The 16,893-nt window shown below is 56.8% G+C and overlaps 7 protein-coding genes across 7 annotated transcripts; 3 read left to right on the plus strand and 4 right to left on the minus strand.

The window, feature by feature from the left end:
- The first annotated feature begins 77 nt into the window (after positions 1-77).
- B0I36DRAFT_315124 (uncharacterized protein) lies at positions 78-2,597 on the plus strand. Its single transcript, XM_046152850.1, has 2 exons — positions 78-2,268; positions 2,331-2,597. Exons 1-2 carry the CDS (start codon positions 443-445, stop codon positions 2,380-2,382), a joined length of 1,878 nt encoding a protein of 625 aa, XP_046017072.1. The 5' UTR covers positions 78-442; the 3' UTR covers positions 2,383-2,597.
- A 121-nt stretch (positions 2,598-2,718) lies between these two features.
- Positions 2,719-4,441, plus strand: B0I36DRAFT_73149 (WD repeat-containing protein). The gene is made up of 3 exons (XM_046163289.1): positions 2,719-3,126; positions 3,214-3,451; positions 3,563-4,441. Exons 1-3 carry the CDS (start codon positions 2,965-2,967, stop codon positions 4,357-4,359), a joined length of 1,197 nt encoding a protein of 398 aa, XP_046017073.1. The 5' UTR covers positions 2,719-2,964; the 3' UTR covers positions 4,360-4,441.
- A 411-nt stretch (positions 4,442-4,852) lies between these two features.
- Positions 4,853-6,421, plus strand: B0I36DRAFT_315128 (signal recognition particle 9 kDa protein-domain-containing protein). The gene is made up of 2 exons (XM_046152851.1): positions 4,853-5,388; positions 5,664-6,421. The coding sequence occupies exons 1-2, from the start codon at positions 5,317-5,319 to the stop codon at positions 6,102-6,104; spliced, it is 513 nt and encodes a 170-aa protein (XP_046017074.1). The 5' UTR covers positions 4,853-5,316; the 3' UTR covers positions 6,105-6,421.
- A 507-nt stretch (positions 6,422-6,928) lies between these two features.
- B0I36DRAFT_359578 (ribonucleotide reductase) lies at positions 6,929-8,429 on the minus strand (the record flags this gene model as incomplete). Its single annotated transcript, XM_046158157.1, has 4 exons — positions 6,929-7,563; positions 7,631-7,964; positions 8,041-8,304; positions 8,400-8,429. The coding sequence occupies 4 exons, from the start codon at positions 8,427-8,429 to the stop codon at positions 6,929-6,931; spliced, it is 1,263 nt and encodes a 420-aa protein (XP_046017075.1).
- A 1,859-nt stretch (positions 8,430-10,288) lies between these two features.
- On the minus strand, positions 10,289-11,268 carry B0I36DRAFT_345993 (uncharacterized protein; the record flags this gene model as incomplete). Its single annotated transcript, XM_046156414.1, has 3 exons — positions 10,289-10,823; positions 10,893-11,107; positions 11,194-11,268. The coding sequence occupies 3 exons, from the start codon at positions 11,266-11,268 to the stop codon at positions 10,289-10,291; spliced, it is 825 nt and encodes a 274-aa protein (XP_046017076.1).
- A 1,246-nt stretch (positions 11,269-12,514) lies between these two features.
- On the minus strand, positions 12,515-14,460 carry B0I36DRAFT_262654 (RNA polymerase II-associated). The gene is made up of 2 exons (XM_046151153.1): positions 13,966-14,460; positions 12,515-13,900 (listed from the first exon to the last, which is right to left on the minus strand). The coding sequence occupies exons 1-2, from the start codon at positions 14,234-14,236 to the stop codon at positions 12,768-12,770; spliced, it is 1,404 nt and encodes a 467-aa protein (XP_046017077.1). The 5' UTR covers positions 14,237-14,460; the 3' UTR covers positions 12,515-12,767.
- A 99-nt stretch (positions 14,461-14,559) lies between these two features.
- Positions 14,560-15,982, minus strand: B0I36DRAFT_315137 (retrieval of early ER protein Rer1). Its single transcript, XM_046152852.1, has 4 exons — positions 15,679-15,982; positions 15,481-15,598; positions 15,117-15,416; positions 14,560-15,050 (listed from the first exon to the last, which is right to left on the minus strand). The coding sequence occupies exons 1-4, from the start codon at positions 15,739-15,741 to the stop codon at positions 14,962-14,964; spliced, it is 570 nt and encodes a 189-aa protein (XP_046017078.1). The 5' UTR covers positions 15,742-15,982; the 3' UTR covers positions 14,560-14,961.
- Positions 15,983-16,893: the final 911 nt, after the last annotated feature.

The following is a 16,893-nucleotide window of genomic DNA, read 5'->3' on the forward strand; positions in this document are numbered from 1 at the left end:
CCCTATACCGTGCGTGGCCTAGGCGCTTCCGGCGGCCCACCGGGTTGGAACTTGGCAACAACTGTCTTAAAGTTGGGCGTGTTGGATTCGCGCGCATGGCGGCTGCCAACTCCAGAAGTGCATGACGCTGGGGAATTCGCTGGAATTGCTCCTCCTCGTCAACTTGATCCTCCTGTGGGCAGCCGCTGCCACAATCACAACAAGCAGCTCCCCAGTCTCTTCTGCGTGACCAATCCGCTGCCGGACAGGGATCCAATGTCGCTGCCTGTTGCTCCACGTCTTGCTATCACTCCGGTCCAGATTTCCCTTGGCTCTCAGTTGCAACCGAAATAGTGGAGTGGCAGCGGTATCCTGCAGAAAGTTGGTTTTCTTGGAGGGGAGGGAAGCTCGACACCAACAACCACGCCGAGTCCTCAAGAGGAGGCCGACATTGTACCCGGCCATGCGTCCAAAACAGATCATGCTGGCCAGCGCGGTCATATTCATCGTCATCTGCCTGGCTTCAGTGTTCCGGCTTATACCAGCAGGAACCGTGGTGCAAGACTTCAGCGTCGGCAATCCCTTGCACCACCAGAACAACCCAGAACACCACGACCCCAACAATGCCGTCCCCGCGCCGAAGCCGCCTGCCACAACCCCCCCGCCGCCGGCGCCAAAGCCGCAGGATCCAATCGTACCGAAGAAGCCCAAGAGCGCTCCCGCGGGCGCCCACCCGATAGCACACCTCGTGCAGGAGGCCGAACGCGATTTTGCGGCGCTCAGAGCTCGCCAGTCAAAGACCCTCGAGCAGGCTGCGGCCGAGTACCGACGACGATATGGCATGCCGGCACCGCCCAACTTCGACAAGTGGTTCGAGTTTGCCCACGGCAAGAAGGTCGAGCTCATTGACGAGTTCGACATGGTCCACGAGGCGATCACGCCCTTTTGGGGCTTGAAGCCCGCGACCACGAGAGAGCGGGCGGCCGAGGCGCTAGGCTTCGACAATGCTCTCCTGGGCATACAGATCCGTGGCGGCAAGATCACACATCTCGGGGGAGGCTCCGAATGGCAGCAGAATGCTACCGAGGGCATGATCAACAAGTTCGTACAGTGGCTGCCGGACATGGATCTTGCTTTCAACCTGCATGACGAGCCGAGAGTGGTGGTGCCGCACGAGGACCTCGCCCGTCTCGTCTCGAGGGCAAAGGACATCAACATGCCGACGGCGAATTCGAAGTCGAGCTGGAGAAACGAATTTACCAAGAACCCCAAGGGCCTCAACGACGGGTCTCAATTCCCCGAGGCGAAGCGCACACGCTTCAATGTGTTTGCGCACCAGCCGACCTGGACGCATTCGAGGCTTTCTTGCTCGCCAGATAGCCCTGCAAGGGGCCTAGAGGAGGATGAGCTGGCGGACGACGTGTCGCGGTACGGCATGAGCGAGCTCGGCTTCATCTACAATGTCACCGCGATGCAGGACATCTGCTATTCGCCCAGCCTGCAATCCTCATTTGGCTTCTTCGACCGCCCAAACGCCTTCAACGTCGTGCACGACTTGTTCCCAATCTTCTCTCAGTCCAAGATCTCCTCATTCTCTGATATCCTGTATCCTTCGCCATGGTACTGGTACGAAAAGGTCTCCTACGACCCCGACAGAGACATGGCATGGGCCAAGAAGAACGACAGTCTCTACTGGCGAGGCTCAACCACCGGCGGCTTCAGTAGGAATGGAGGCTGGCGGCGCCAGCACCGCCAGCAATTTGTGCAGAAGATCAACGCCAAGGACACTGCCAAAATTCTTGTCAACGCAGGCAGCGCAAAGGCGCCGAATTGGCAGCTGAAGGAGGTGCCCCGCGGCGAGCACCGGCAGCTCATCGACGTCTATTTCTCTCATGTTGGCCAGTGCGACCCTGGCGACTGCGCCGCGCAGCAAGAGTTCTTCGAGATCAAGGGCCATGTTGAGCAGCAGGACGCATGGGGTTACAAGTATCTGGTCGATCTGGACGGCAATGCCTTCAGTGGCCGCTTCTACGCATTCCTGAAGAGCAAGAGTTTGATCTACAAGTTTGCCGTCTTCAAGGAGTGGCACCTCGAGTGGCTCAAGCCTTGGGTTCACTACCTTCCCCTGAGTCTTCAGGGCGAGGACTGGCTGGAAGCCGTACGATATTTTGCTACCGGTGCTGAGGCGCAAAAGGAGGCACAGCGCCTGGCGATCCAGCAGAGCGAGTGGGCAAACAAAGTCCTCAGGCACGAGGACATGGAGGTCTGGTTCTTCAGGCTGCTTTTGGAGTAAGTGCAGATGCATCCCCGGCAATGGCCAGAGGGACGTACTAATGCTCATGTCACTCTAGGTACGGACGTGCGATTGACGACAACCGCAACGACATAGGATACGGGGCCTAGTGGTGTACATAGACAAGTGCAGGGACATGTTTGGTTATGGTTGCAACATAGAATAGGACGCCTTGATACCCTTGCATGCTGCATCACAAGCGGTGTTTATATATTAGCGAAAATAGAGCACTGACGCTTTGGATCGACACTCGGTCATTGCGGACTTTGTGTAGGATGAGGAACACAAGAATCGCGCATTCTTTTTAACATTATCAGTGTACCGAAGCTTGAAGCTCTGACAGCTCGAGAAATGACGTTGTGCAGGCAGGGGTCCACCTTAGCCGCTAGCTTTAGCTGATGGTGCTCTGAGAATCGCATGTGGCATTGGCTTTTCTGCCCCCCAGACAAACCACGACGATCACCTGCCTCGGGTACCTCCTTGACAGGCTACAACTCACGCAGCATTACCCAATTCGACCAGTTTACCCATCGCGCCCTGTGAATACGACACGAAGGGTCGATTGCAAGCCGCCTTGAACTCCGACCCGCTAGCTTTATAGATCACGGCGCAGCAAAGCTCCAACGACGAAGCGCGCGCTGCAGGCTGAATCACGCTCCAGCTGAGCAGAAACACATCAAGGCGCGCTTACCATGGCGTCAACGCCAATGGATCTCGACGCGCCCGAGTCGTCGTCGCCCGCGAACGGCACGCCCATACCCTCATCCTCACTCAACATTCAGAGAACACTTGGTGGCGGGCTGCCCAGCACGTCCGCGGTGGTGGATGTGATCGCAAATTACAGGCCGACAAAGGTAGATCCCGGCTCGAGAACGAAGTGGTCGCGCACAATAACTTCGACAACGCGCGGAAGACTGACCATGTATGGTGGATTTGTATAGCTCTTCAAGCGCGAGACCGCAGACAACAATACAGGCTCGACACCGCACATCCTCAGCCTCGACTATGACGACCCGGGCGAGCTGCTCATGACCTCGGAGAGCGACGAGACGATACAGATCTACAAAGTCAAGGAAGGGCGGCATGAGAAGAAGCTGCTGAGCAAAAAGTACGGCGTCAAGCTGGCCAAGTTTACGCGCACGAGCTCGAGCATCATATACGCCAGCACGAAACAAAACGGTGGGTTCTTTTCCTTCGTGGTTATGCGTGCGCGGTAGCATGTAGAGGGAGGTTGAACATTGGGAAGGGGGGCCAGGTCACAGCTAATGCGCGATCAACGCGACGTGACAGACGCCATCCGCTATCTGACGACACACGACAACTCGTTTGTGCGGTACTTTGAGGGCCACGAGGCCGCAGTGACCTGCTTGGCCATGCACCCGGGCAACGACGACTTCATCTCCTGCAGCAGGGACAACACGGTGCGGCTGTGGAACGCGGGCACAAAGAACGCGACAGGCCTGCTGCACCTGAACACGCCCTACCTGGCGGCCTGGGATCCCAGCGGGACCGTGTTTGGCGTGGCCAGCCCGGCGAGCGGGACGGTGCTGCTGTACGACCACCGCAACTTTGACAAGGCCCCGTTCGCGCAGTTCGACGTCATGGAGAGCTGCGGCGTGACGGACCCGGCCTTTACGACGAAAGGGTGGACCAAGCTCGAGTTCGCCAACGACGGCAAGTCGATACTCATCGGCACCCGTGGCGGCGGGCACTTTGTGCTCGACTCGTTCGACGGCTCGATGAAGGCGTATCTGAAGAAGCCCGAGAGCCGGTCCAAGAGGCTCGCGGCGGGCGAGGAGTACTCTGCCAACGGGGCCTCCTCCTCCGCGCACGAGGGCAACGTCGAGAGCAGCGGCGACTGCTGCTTCACTCCAGACGGCAGGTTTGTGCTCAGCGGGACCAGGAAGGGCGTCGTCATCTGGGACATCTCGCAGCAGCCCGAGGACCCCGTCAAGAAGATCCTCGAGCCCAGATATCGGATGGAGGACTCACGGGCGGCGGCAGTGCTCGCGCACAACCCGCGCTTCAACTTTTTTGCCACTGCGGACCAGGAGCTGGTGTTTTGGGTGCCGGATCCTCACTTATAGCGTGGCGTGGAGAAGAAGGGTTAGAGGTTGTGAGAAGATGTATAGCAGCTGATGAAGGCCCGCAAGATACAGCCTCGGTGCGACGAATGTGGCGTAAAAGATACCCATAACCATATGAAAGCATCGGGTCTGAACTGGCCGCTCTCTCTCAATTAGTGCACCCAATGGAACGCTACTCAGATGCTGTGATCGCAGCCCTGCCACGAATCCTTGCAGGATCTGGTGATGCTCACAAGAACAGGAATACGTCGGTTGTAGAGACCACAACCATTCTCTGGAGATTGCATCATTCGATATCTTCCTACTCTGAAACTCGCGTATTCTTATATATGTCCTCAAAATACTGAGTAGTAGGGGGAGCAGCTCAAGAGCGATCCAAAGCCAGCAAGGAAGATTGATCCACTTTGACGACCGTCCCCTCTGTCCCTCAAGAGCCAACCCCACCAAGACCCCAGCCCGGCAAGTGCTCTTGCAGACAGACAGACACAGCATCGACTTTCTCGCATTCATCCACAGACATCCAGCAACGTCGCATTACCAGCCCACGCGCCGCTATCCCGAAAATCCGGAGCGCAACAGGACATAGCTCCCGCGCCATTTCAGACTCCTCTCGCCAACTCACCCATCCTTACATCACCTGTGGTCTGACCGATCTAGACCAGGTCACAAGACCTCACGAGGACACCGCTGAGCATACGAAGGAAGCAATTGGCCACGAGAGTCGCGCGCAAAACCGAAGACTCCTGGGCCTGCTCATCTATTCAACCGAGGACCAGTAGTCAGTCTGCCAGTTTTCGCGCAACCGGCAAAAAGGGACATTCCTGTAGAACGGGAACATTCAGCGTTCAGCGGCGCAGGCAGTCACAGGAAAGAAGAAACAAAAAGGGCCACACGCGCACACAGGGGGCAGGCAGAGCACCATACAGGAAAAGGGGAACCCCAGATCTAGAAAAAAGGATGCCTTACTTTGCGACCAGCCAGGAATGGCTCCGCCAGTCGGCGCTCCTGCTCGAGGCCAGACCAACGACGGTAAGCCTTTCTGGTTTTTTTCTTCTCCTTCCTCAGGCTTTCCGTCTGAAGTGTGTGCTCGTTTCGGTGCCAAATTTGCATGCCAGCATCGATGGTCGTCGTGCCTTTGCTGTTGGACTGGCTCGTTGTTCTTGCAAGCTTGTGGCGCGTGGCGCAATTTGCAACGCTGCATATAGATCTACATCATGTCTTTTATGCGCAGGACATTCCTCGACTCGTCTTACGGGGGAAAAAAGCCCCAAGATAAATAAAGTCACTAACAAAAACCCCTTTAGACGCGCATAACAACGAAATACTCCATCGCAAAGCCCAAACCTAGGAAATCCTCCTCCTCCTCCGCCACGACAGCCGCGACGACGACGACGCCCAAGCCGCCGAGGGGAAACCTCACCGTCAAGACCTTCGACCCCGTAAGCGGCACCACGCTCAAGTACAGGACCACCAAGGCCGCCGAGGTCGGGCGGCTCGTGCTCTGCCTCGGCAGGCTGGGCACGCGGATGACCGGCTTGCCCGGCGACAGCGCCGACGTCGAGGTCGTGGTCCCCGGTGCTGCTGCTGGAGGTGCAGCCGGGGAGGACGTGGTCATGGCGGATGGGTCTGCGGCGGTTGGTGGTGGTGCCGAGACACCGGCAGCATCGGCGGCGGTGGCGGCACCGACGGGAGAGGCTGGCAAGGCGGCCGGCGGCAAGGGCAAGAAGAAGAAGGGCAAGAAATAAAAAGGCCAGAGGGCGGATTAGATGACGTGCGGGAAGGGAGTCAGCATCATAGCATCTTGGGCGCCAGGGAAAATCTACACATTATCATGCACATAAAGACACTTGCACAGCTCGTCGCAGGGTTGAGGCAGACTAGATGGATTGTATCGGTCGCGGGTCAAATAGCCGAGGAACCGTGATATGTTGCAAGTTGCAAGAAGCGACAGCCTCAATTAATCGAGTTGCTCGACTTGGGTGCGACCATCAATAGCAAAGGATAAGTGCAGCTCAAACAATTCAAAGTAGATCACACGGCAGGCAGCGCGCCACTTCGTTCGATAATCATTGCATTAATAATCCTCTCCACTCTCGGCAGACTACTATGTGCGCGACGATTTTGTCCTCGGAAGTCCGAGGCATATACAGCAACGCTCATGGAAACAAGAACAGAAAAAGCAATCCTCCCACCAGACCCATACCCGTATACCGCGTCAGCCCTCATTTTACCCGTTGCATGGCAGAAGCCAAAAAACAATCAAGACCAGGAGGTGCGCCAGCCCAGTTGGCCGCCTTTCTGAGGTCCCCAATCCAAGAACGCCGTGAGCATGAGATGACATGAATGCTGTGCCGATGATATCCAGCAGCAACAGAAAAAATAAGTAGTGTAGAGTAAATGTTGGAACGCCATGTGCCGCAAGTGTTCTTTGGTTTATGCCTCTAATATCATGAGGGGTTGCCAAGTAGCAGAACGATGAGGGAAATGTACAGAGCGGAGCGTGACAGAGAAATGGGGTATCTTCGTGGACAAGGGACAAAATAAGCACTCAAATCGAGCAGAGACATGCTTAAAAGTCCTCGTCAAAGGCGAAGTCACCGCCGTTGTTGTCATGAGAGGCAGCCTCGTTCGAGGGCGAGGCAGTGTCCTCAGTGGGGACGGGCTTCTTTGTGCTAGCCATGACACCGGCCTTCTGGTACTCGCCGACGCGCTTCTCAAAGAAGTTGGTCTTGCCGCCAAGGGAGATGTTCTCCATGAAGTCGAAGGGGTTGGTGGCGCGGTAGACCTTCTCGTTGCCGAGAGCGACAAGCAGGCGGTCGGCGACGAACTCAATGTACTGCTTCATGAGGTTCGAGTTCATGCCGAGCAGAGCACAGGGCAGAGCCTCGGTGAGGAACTCCTGCTCAATCTTGACAGCATCGACGATGATCTCCTCGACCAGCTTCTTGCTGGGGCGGTGCTTGAGGTGGGAGAAGAGGAGGCAGGCAAAGTCGGTGTGGAGACCCTCGTCACGAGAGATGAGCTCGTTGGAGAAGGTGAGGCCGGGCATGAGGCCACGCTTCTTGAGCCAGAAGATGGAGGCGAAGGCACCGCTGAAGAAGATACCCTCAACAGCAGCGAAGGCGATGAGGCGCTGGGCAAAGGTGGACTCTCTGTCGGAGATCCACTTGAGAGCCCAGTCGGCCTTCTTGCGGATGGCAGGGACTGTGAAGGACTTGATGTTAGTCGCGTGTCTCGTGTCACGACGCGTCAAGTAGTGGAGAAGACTTACTGGTGTCAATAGCATTGAACAGGTGGGTCCGCTGGGCGGGCTCCTTGACGTAGGTGTCAATGAGCAGAGAGTAGGTCTCGGAGTGAATGTTCTCCATCATGATCTGGAAGCCGTAGAAGCAGCGCGCCTCGGGGATCTGGACCTCGCCGCTGAAGCGCTCGACCAGGTTCTCGTTGACAATGCCGTCGGAGGCGGCGAAGAAGGCCAGGATGTGAGAGATGAAGTACTTCTCATCCTCGTTGATCTTGTTGTTCCAGTCGTGGAGATCCTTGGAAAGGTCAATCTCCTCGGCGGTCCAGAAAGAGGCCTCGGCCTTCTTGTACATTTGCCAGATCTATCACAAGGGCGAGTCAGTATGAGAAGTCGCGTCGAAAAACCACTTTACGCGTCGGGACGCGTTCTCGACTTACCTCGTGGTACTTGATGGGGAAGAGGACGAAGCGCTGGGGATTCTCCTGGAGGAGGGGTTCCTCGGCCTCCATGGCCTTGATGTTGGCGAACTCGGCGTTGTTGGGAGAGACCTCTTTGCTCTGCTCAACGGCGGGCTTTTGTGAGTCGATCTGGCTAGCGAGGGTCTCGAGGTCGGCATCGAAGGGCGCGTTCTCCTTGCCGGCGGCAAAGTCGAGCTTCTTGACGGGAGATTCCATCTTGAGGGAGTCCATGGCTGAGGCAACCTGTAGGGGACGCGAGAGAAACGGGTCAGTCTGGAAGTTCTTGTTTGGTGCTGGCGTGCTAGAAAACACTAGCGGGAGGCAGCGACGTCATGTACCTTCTTCGAGGGCGTGATGTTGGCAGCCATTGCGGATGCGGGCGGGGGGAATTGGCTGCACGGGGGGACGAAGTCGAGACGCTGAGAGTTCAATGGGGAAGATTAAAGTAAAGAGTGCTGCGCGTCGTGTGGTTGCGTTGAGGATTGGTGTTGTGTGTTGTGGTGAGGATGGTTCTTTCTCAAGCGTGTAGCAGCTCTGCCTAGGAAGGGTGCAGACCCGAACTTTTAAAGCTGCTCGACACCATGTCACGTGTGGGCGCCGGCGACGCGACACGCTAGGAGCGACAACACGCGCGCCCCACCATCCCACCTCGCCAACCACCATTTTACGCGTCGGACAGGGGAGCTCCTCTCCAGCTTCCCTGCTCACCTCAGCTCAGGCCTGCCGCACTGGACAATCACCGCCCTTGGCCGGACTCCGACCAGGTTCAGAGCTCGCTAGTGTGGTTTTGGCCCGTCATGATCCTGGCACCAGGAGCTGCAGCGCTCGGTCTACGAGGCCACGACGCGTTCCTACACGCGGCAGGCTCGGCTTGCCCTGACCCCATCCTTCCCAGTCGGGGCTTGCAGCAGCACGAGCCCGCATGAACTAGCGGAGTCCGCGAGCATGGGACAGCGGCTGTGATGCAACGCACAGTTATCTGATCAAGATAATCAGTACCATCTCGAGGACATCACGGACTCGATCTCCACTCGAGCTAATGCGACGCCAGGCTGTCTTGGCCTCGGAAGTGGAATGGCTGTGTCTGACGAGGCGAGACCACGATCCGGTCCTCGGAGGCTGTCCACTGTTGTGGCCTCATGGATCATCATCACCTGAAAATCCGAGCTCGAGATGGCTTTGTTACTCCAGCGGTTTTCATCCGAGCTCGAAGTCTGTTGAGAATCAAATCCCGTGTAGTATCGCCCTTCAATTTCGCGGGGGAAGTGCCAGACCCGGACGAGCCGGAGTTGGGAAGCTTTGATACCGGACATGATCTTTCGCCGTGGTACTTTACGCGTCTAACCAAACACTCTACGCGTCCACAGACCACTTTGTCTCAAATGCTCATTCCCGCTCAGCACATCCACATCCCCCAGCCCGGCCCGGCACAAGCCAACCTTGCAAATCACAAACTGGTCCTTGCTTTGAAGACTTGGTCTCCCCACGCAAAATGATCCTGCGAGCTCCATCATTCTCCATCATTCCCGGCTCATTTTTGGTCTTGACTCATCGAGCTCGCACAGTGTGCAAGTATGATGTGCCATGATTATCCTAGCCTGACAAACCCATCACAAAGCTCCATCTCCACCATCCGCGCGTGATGACAAAATCACTTCTGCTTTTGGGGTGCTAAAGTGGTTTCTCCCCCAGGTGGCACGGCAACGATGACATGCCTGTCTGCCTACCTTGTCTTGTGGTCCGAGGACGCACGACCATGGCCAGCAAGCACTTTAGCATCCATGTCAAGCTTAAAGCACAGGCATTTGATTTGGGGTTGGCTCAGGGACGGACGAGACGGTGTTGGCAAGGAGACAGCCCAGTGCAAGCAGGGTTGATCAGCACGCAGGCCGTTGTGCCATGTGCTTTAGTTGTGCTGAATGAAGTAGGCATTAAGTTGTGGCAAAGCTATCTAATCATTATGGGGAAGGATGAAACTCTTGCCACGCGTGCGAAGAGTGGATATCAAGTGCATCTTCCCAGAGACATTTCCTCATTACGCGTTTCCCAATCTACACTCTCACCATGTGGTGTGGCCCGATGAGCTTCGTCCACCTAGCTCGCTATGCTGGGCGGTCTTGCGAAGTCTGCAACAAACAGTATGTCGGCTACACGTCGCGACATCTACCACAATCGCCCGCCTCGCTCATTTCCGACAATTCGTACATCTGCCCCTTTCGTGGTAGATCTAGTGGCGACGAGTCGAGGTCTTGCGGGAAGCCGACGGCGCGACACCCTCCTCGACATCAGTAGGCCGAGTCCTGCCGCTGCCGCCGAACCAGCTCCCCTTGCGACCACTACGGTCATCGCGGACCTTGGCGCCCACGGGCGGCTGGGGAGTCGGTGTCGTGCTGGTCATGTTCTGCTGCCGACCAGGCTGGGTCGAGGTATAGTCATCGGCGCGCCCCGCGCGGACAGAGGCGTCGTACCGGTCAAACGCGTCGGCGCTGCTGGGGTCGACCTCGGGGACCGGCAGGCCGCTCGACTTGAGGTTCTTGGCGCCCTTTTCGCGCAGGTGGGACTCGAGCAGGATGGCGTTCTTGGTGTTAGCGCGGACGACGGCGTCGAGCAGGTCGCCCACAAAGGGGACCAGGCCGACGACAAAGTCGACAAAGATCCAGAAGAGCATCTGGATCTTGAGGCCCGAGGGCAGGCCGCCCTCGATCTTGTCGGCCGAGCGCATGACCATAAGGGCTAGCATGGCGTCAACTACGTCACCGAAGCTGTGATTGCACAAATTGTCAGCAGGTCTGCTTTTGTTTTTTTTGGGAGAGAAACGTATTGTGACTTACACAGGGAAGATGCCAATGATGCTGCCCCAGCCGAATTTGATGCCCATGCAGGAGCCAAAGCTCGAGTCAAGGCGGTATGCCCGTCTCTTGACCTTGGTCAGAACCTTGGCATCATGGTCGGAGAGTCCCGGCGGGAGCGCCTTGCGGACTCTCTTAACCTTGCCGGACGGCTTGCCGTCGAGTCTGGTGGCAGGGATGCTCTCAAAGTACGGGTCCTGTATCGTGAAGTGTCAGCTTGTGCGAGGTTGAAATGGCTCGGGATGAGGCGAAATGTCCCGGATGGGGAAGAGCCGGTACTGACCTCCTGGCCAAACTTGTTCTCGAGGCGCTCTCCAAGAATCTTCTTGGCCACAAACTTGCCCACGAACGCGGCCATGGTGGCAGTCGCTGACAAAGGTAGGTCGGGAAAGAGAACGACGAAAGATCCACACGCTGCTGTCGAAGGAGTTGTTGTCCTAGGATGGGCCGACTAGTAAGGAGCCGAGTCTCGAGGTAGAAGGATCAAAAGTCAGGATCGACAACAGAAAATGGAAAGCTTGTTTTGTCTTTTGAGTCAGGGATGTCTTGCAGGCTCGAATGGCAGATGGGCCACTGGAATGTATTAAAGCAGGTGCTGGAGGGCTAGCTGGGCTTGTTATGTCACACCCTCTCTGACCCTCTCTGGGAGGGATTAAGCCCTGTGCAGCAGTGCCCGATGACGAACGACTTTGCGCGGGAGCGGGAGGCCGCAGTTCCAGGTTTTTTTGGGGCCGGGGCTGGTTGACTGGCAATGGAAACGGGCCCAGACCGCCAGCAATCAAGCACGGACGGGCGGCCGTCACAAGGATAACGGGCGAGCAAAAGATACGGCAAGGTAGGGGGGCTAGCGAAGGCCAAGTGCCGTGCGGGTGACGATCGCCGCCAGCAAAAGGAGTGCTTTGTTGTCTGTCGCAGGCACGTTTGATCAAGATTAAGCGTGCATATGATGTCAGTCTGCTTGCCGGGCTGGGGAGGGAGGGCCCGCACGCGTGCGTTGTGGTCAGGGTGCGCGCGGCATGGGGGCGAGACGGCGTCCAAACCAACAATCCTAGCGCGAGCTCCCGCCCTGGTGGCCCCAATCCATCTCAATCAAGTCGACCAAGCCAGCCAGGTCGTCGCCGCTGCGAGCTCAATGCATATGATGGTAGGCCTGACGCTGTGGCGCTGGCTAACTGCAATCGTAGCGTGTGGCCTCAACAGTGGGAAGCTCAGCCACGTCTGCCCAGCGTCTGGGCCCTGGTCCCCCCAAGAGGCCGCCCGGGCCGTCCAGCTGTCCCAGTCATTCAAGCCACGATCGCGAGTTGTCGCTACACCACCTCTGCTGTCTACTACATGATTCCATGAGGAAAAGGTTTGCCTTGAGGCTGTGCTCTTGTGCGGCCTCCCCCAAGTTCTGTTTGCGTCAACGTAAGCAGGGCACAGCTAGATGAGTGGGCAGGGCTCATCCGAAGAGTTTACCGCTGCGCTCCACATCATCGTCTCAACGGGGTCCTGATACGGATTTGCCGATATCAAGCCGCCACGTCACCGCGACGCTCGGTGCTTCCAAAAGCAACGCAGCTGAAGGACCAGTTGTCGCGAGGCGGTGGAACAGCAAGGATAAAGCGGTGGTCAGGGTTTTGATTGTAAATATACTGTCACGCGTGTAAATGCTTCCAAGCAACAAAGATACTGCTAAAGCACCGATGCTTCTGCTTTTGCAAAGTATTACCGAGCCCTCTCCTGTCTCCAGACTCTGGCTACCAACAGGGCCAGCGCGTGTGTGTGAAGGGCGGCTCTATCTGTCTTCTGCCTGCTCTGTGCGGTGCCATCCTTTACTTGCGGATAGCAGACACCCCAAGACATCCTGGCTCGAGACTAGATCTCATCCTCGTCCCCGTCCGCGTCGTCATCCGACGCGCCGTTCCTTCGGCGCTCAGGGCTCTGGTGCCTGCCGTTCTGCTGCCGGCGGTCTGTGGCATCTTCAGCCTCCTCCTCCTCGTAAGAGTATGGGTTCTCCTTGAACCTGTCCATGTCCGCCTTTGTCTCCTCGTCCGGATCGGTGACCGTCACGTCGAGCTTCTCAATAATCTGCTCGTCCTCCTGGGCCACGCCAATCGTTCGGTGGATGTTCTTCGTGCGCTGCGGCTTGACCGTCGAGCGCTGCATGACAGGATAGTAGTACACGGCCTTCTGGCCACCATTGGATCCATTGTCGAAAGACAGGATAACCTCCTCGTCGTATTTCCTCTCGTGGTCGAGATCCGTCTCTTTCGATGTCTCGTAGGCGCGCAAGCGAGTGAGCTGGAAGTTGGGTCCAGCCTCGTTGCTGTGCGTGTAGAGGGACTCGTCGTCGCGGTTCGGGTTGTCAATATCAAACATCTTGCGGAACTTCTCGGCCGAGACTGCCGAGTCACTCAGGTAGAAGTCATAGTTCATAGATGTGGGCGGCTTCGGGTTGTTCTGGGGATCCTGTTCGTGAGCCTCGCTGGCGGCCTGATAAGCCGCCTCTTCCTCTTCGCTCTTCTCGATGGGTCGCAGGATGCTACTAAGCAGACGCGTGTCGTAGACCGTCGAGGCTGGCACAGGGTTGTTGCTGAACTTGATCGTGACATAGGCTCCTGAATCCGGGAATGCTTCAATGTCTGGCAATAGGGGATAGGCGTCCAAGAGCTTGAGATTGCGCTTCGTCGGGTGTCTGACCCTGCTCTTGTCTTTGAGGTTCGCGGCCGCAGCCGCAAAGCTCTGGTCGATCTTCCGCTTAACATAGGCCGGCGAGTCTTTGTCAGGTTCGGGTGAGGCGCGCTTAACTTGCCGCTTGACTGGGTTGGAAAGTCCGCGCAGAGGCGCATCGGGTCGGGCTTTCGAGGTGATGCTGGAGATATACTCGGTACGTCGCAAGAAGGAGACCGAGGGTTCTGACACGTTGGGCTTGCCGAGCGTCGCAAGCGGTCTCAGCAGATGGCGGTCGTGGGGGTGGATTGGCTGGGCTTGCAGCGGTGCTTGTATAGCTGCATTGTCCTCGTTAGCATTTGCCATCCAAAGCTCTTCGACGTAGCGTAGCATCATCACTCACAACTCTCGTCGCCATCGAAAACACCTGGCATGCCGACCAGGTCGAGCGGCATGCCAAGCTCTGCATCGGCTTCGATGTTGAGTGGCTGCTCGCGAGCCAGGCGCGACGCGAAGCCGGGAGTTGTGTACTGGCCACTGGACAAGCCCGTGCTAGGGATGTCGAGGAGCTTCGGCGGATTCGGCGGCGGCGGCAGCGCATTCGAGTATCGTATCCGGGCGATAAAGTCCTGGTGAACAGGGCGATGCTCGCCGGCGCGCGAAGAGGACGCCATCAGGAGGGCGGTTACGAGACGGCGCGACCAAGCAAGTCACGGGCGCTGGTGTCGACTGCAAAGATGAACGACTGCTCGACGCAATGGAAAGCACACTGCAAGTGGCCAAGATGTGAAAGCTCAACGTGACTGTGGTCGCCAATCGCTCGTCGCGTCCAAATGGGCGAGCTGTGCTGGGTTGATGGTAGTTGCAAAAAAGATGGAGCACAGACGGGCCCTCAAAGCGCAACCTGCAGCTCCGCCCATGCGCTCGGCCAGCCAGACTCGAAACAGCCACAACCACGATTTAAGAGATGACAGCACTATCTGCCTCTACTGACGCATACAATGCATCCGCCCTGATCTGGCAGGTCTATGTTCATTGATTAAAAGTACTAGATTTACTTCAAATGCGCGCTACCCGAAAACCCTGGGCATACTTTTCCACGCGTATAGCATAGGCGCGCGCCGGCGTCCGATTTTCCTGCTCTATATCCGGACAAACAATGATCGCCTGACTCCAGCCCAGACGGCATGAATTGTGCAATAACCTCCTTCCCGACATTTCGAGCAGGTTTCTCGTGCCTCGTGACTTGCATTTGACATCCAAATTATCACACGTACAGAATACGCTTGGGCGGCGAACCCAGTCCCGTCGGGTTGCCTGTCGGCTCCTGAACAATCCAGATAGGACTGTCACATGTCGCTGACACCAAGCTTCACCACTGGCGTGGCCCCAAAGTTCTTTAATTGGTACTCGACTTGCCGTACTTGGCCTTTCCGAAGGTGAAGGGGACGTATCGGTACTTGATCATGTGCTGGATTTGCTTGCGCACTACGATATAGGTTAGTACACACCGGCGCATGTGACCACTCAAAGGATAGGCTCTCCGTGACTTACTGGTCAGAATGAAAAGGATGAACCAGTACATGACGAGAACGGGCCAGAAGACAGGTACGTTAAAGATCTCGAACCAGCTGCACAAGAAGGAGATGGCAATAGCGCGAGTGGCGCCGTGCCAGAACTTGAACTCGGGAAGACGGCGGATGAAGGGCCGGAACTCCTCGTCTCTCTTGGTGGGAAGGCCACCAGCGCTGCCGTCCTCCATTTCGTTGTCGAGCATGTCGCTAGCGGGGTCGAACTTGGGGGACAGGAACGCGAGGAACATGTTGAGCAGGTAGATACCGAGCGCATATGCCACTGTAAGCGTCAACTGTTAGTTTCTGATGATTTGCAGACATGGTGAACTCGTGATAGAACACACCAATGTACCAGCCCTGAGCGACGAAGATGCGGAGGAAGAAGACGAAGAGGAATGCGCCTGTGCCAATCCATCTGTATGTTACGTATGGTGTCGACTGGTCCAGAAGCGCTTGGTATTGCTAAACACAGAGAGATCAGTCAGTAAAGCTGTTTTCTCGCACACGTTGGCAATGCTCATCGAGGTGGAGCTGCAGCTCACCCTTTGAAGCTTGGTGGTCTGCGCCTGCACAGAGGCAAAAGGGGTTTCCGGCTCGGGCTCCATGATGCTGGTGTTTAAGGCGTGATGCGAATGGTCTGCGGAGACAGAGGTGTCTAACACTATCGGGGCTGCAGGCGAGCAGGTAAAGGACAATCCGTCGAGATGGCGGCAGGAGGGTGGGGGAGGGCGTTGACGATGTGACAATGGAGGGAGTGGTCCGTTGAGGCTGGAGGCTGGCTTGATTGCGCCGCGACTTTTTTGGGTTCGGGCCTGGGGATCTGCGCCTCGACGCCCGCCTGTCGCCTGCCAGGCGTACGTGGACAACCCAGGCAAGATGTGGCCACTTGCACGCGTTGAAACGGGCGGGTCCTTCCGGAACTGTCAATGTCGGGGGACATGGCCAATTGGCCAGCCAGGCCCAGCCGGCCATAATTAGCTGACCAACTCTGGAGGGGAGCGCCGAGCCTCAACAGTCAAGCCACATGTGGCTCTCTCGCCAATCCGCCCTGAGCGCACCAGCCACATATCCAAGTACCTAAGGTACCATGACAGCACAGCTTCACCTCACTGACTTTGGTAGATTCTTGAACTAAAGCTCTTCATTCGGGGCAAGTACGTAGACGGAAACGTCTCGGAGGGGACCGTACGGAAGCTCGGATCGCACGACCGCATTGACTTGCACTACAAGGCAATGAGTCCCGCTCGTAAAGCGTATGGGGAGGACGCTTGTATTGTGTAAGTCTCGCCTCATGGTGCGCTGTTCTGCTGCTAACCGCGGGAGTATGCGCCGACTCCGCGACGACGCAGGCCATCACGCAAGAAATCGGAGAATATCTGTGGGGCAGCGACATACACATGGAGAAGCTGGACTTCGCCCCTGGGGCCCAATTGAATATCGACGTTCCAGAGCAGGGCCTGATTGAGATTATATGTCAGAGTTGATCCCTGACATTGTGTTTGTGTTTGATTTCGTGTCCTGTCTGCCCACCCTCTTTCGTTCTTGAATACCAGAATAGATATTCTCATGAGCCTAAGTAACGTCCTCTTTGAACAAGTCTCTCCTTTTTTGGTGGGCAGAGATGGGACTTGGGACTACATGACGAGTTGTGATGACACATACAAAATGTGTGCAAAAACTGACGGATTTTGAGTTCTCACAGGTTCATAGACGACAGCGAGGGACACAACCGACGGTGCCCAGTGCGCCGTGTTTCA

Source organism: Microdochium trichocladiopsis, assembly GCF_020744255.1.
Source record: "Microdochium trichocladiopsis strain MPI-CAGE-CH-0230 chromosome Unknown B0I36scaffold_2, whole genome shotgun sequence".
Lineage (NCBI taxonomy): Eukaryota > Fungi > Ascomycota > Sordariomycetes > Xylariales > Microdochiaceae > Microdochium > Microdochium trichocladiopsis.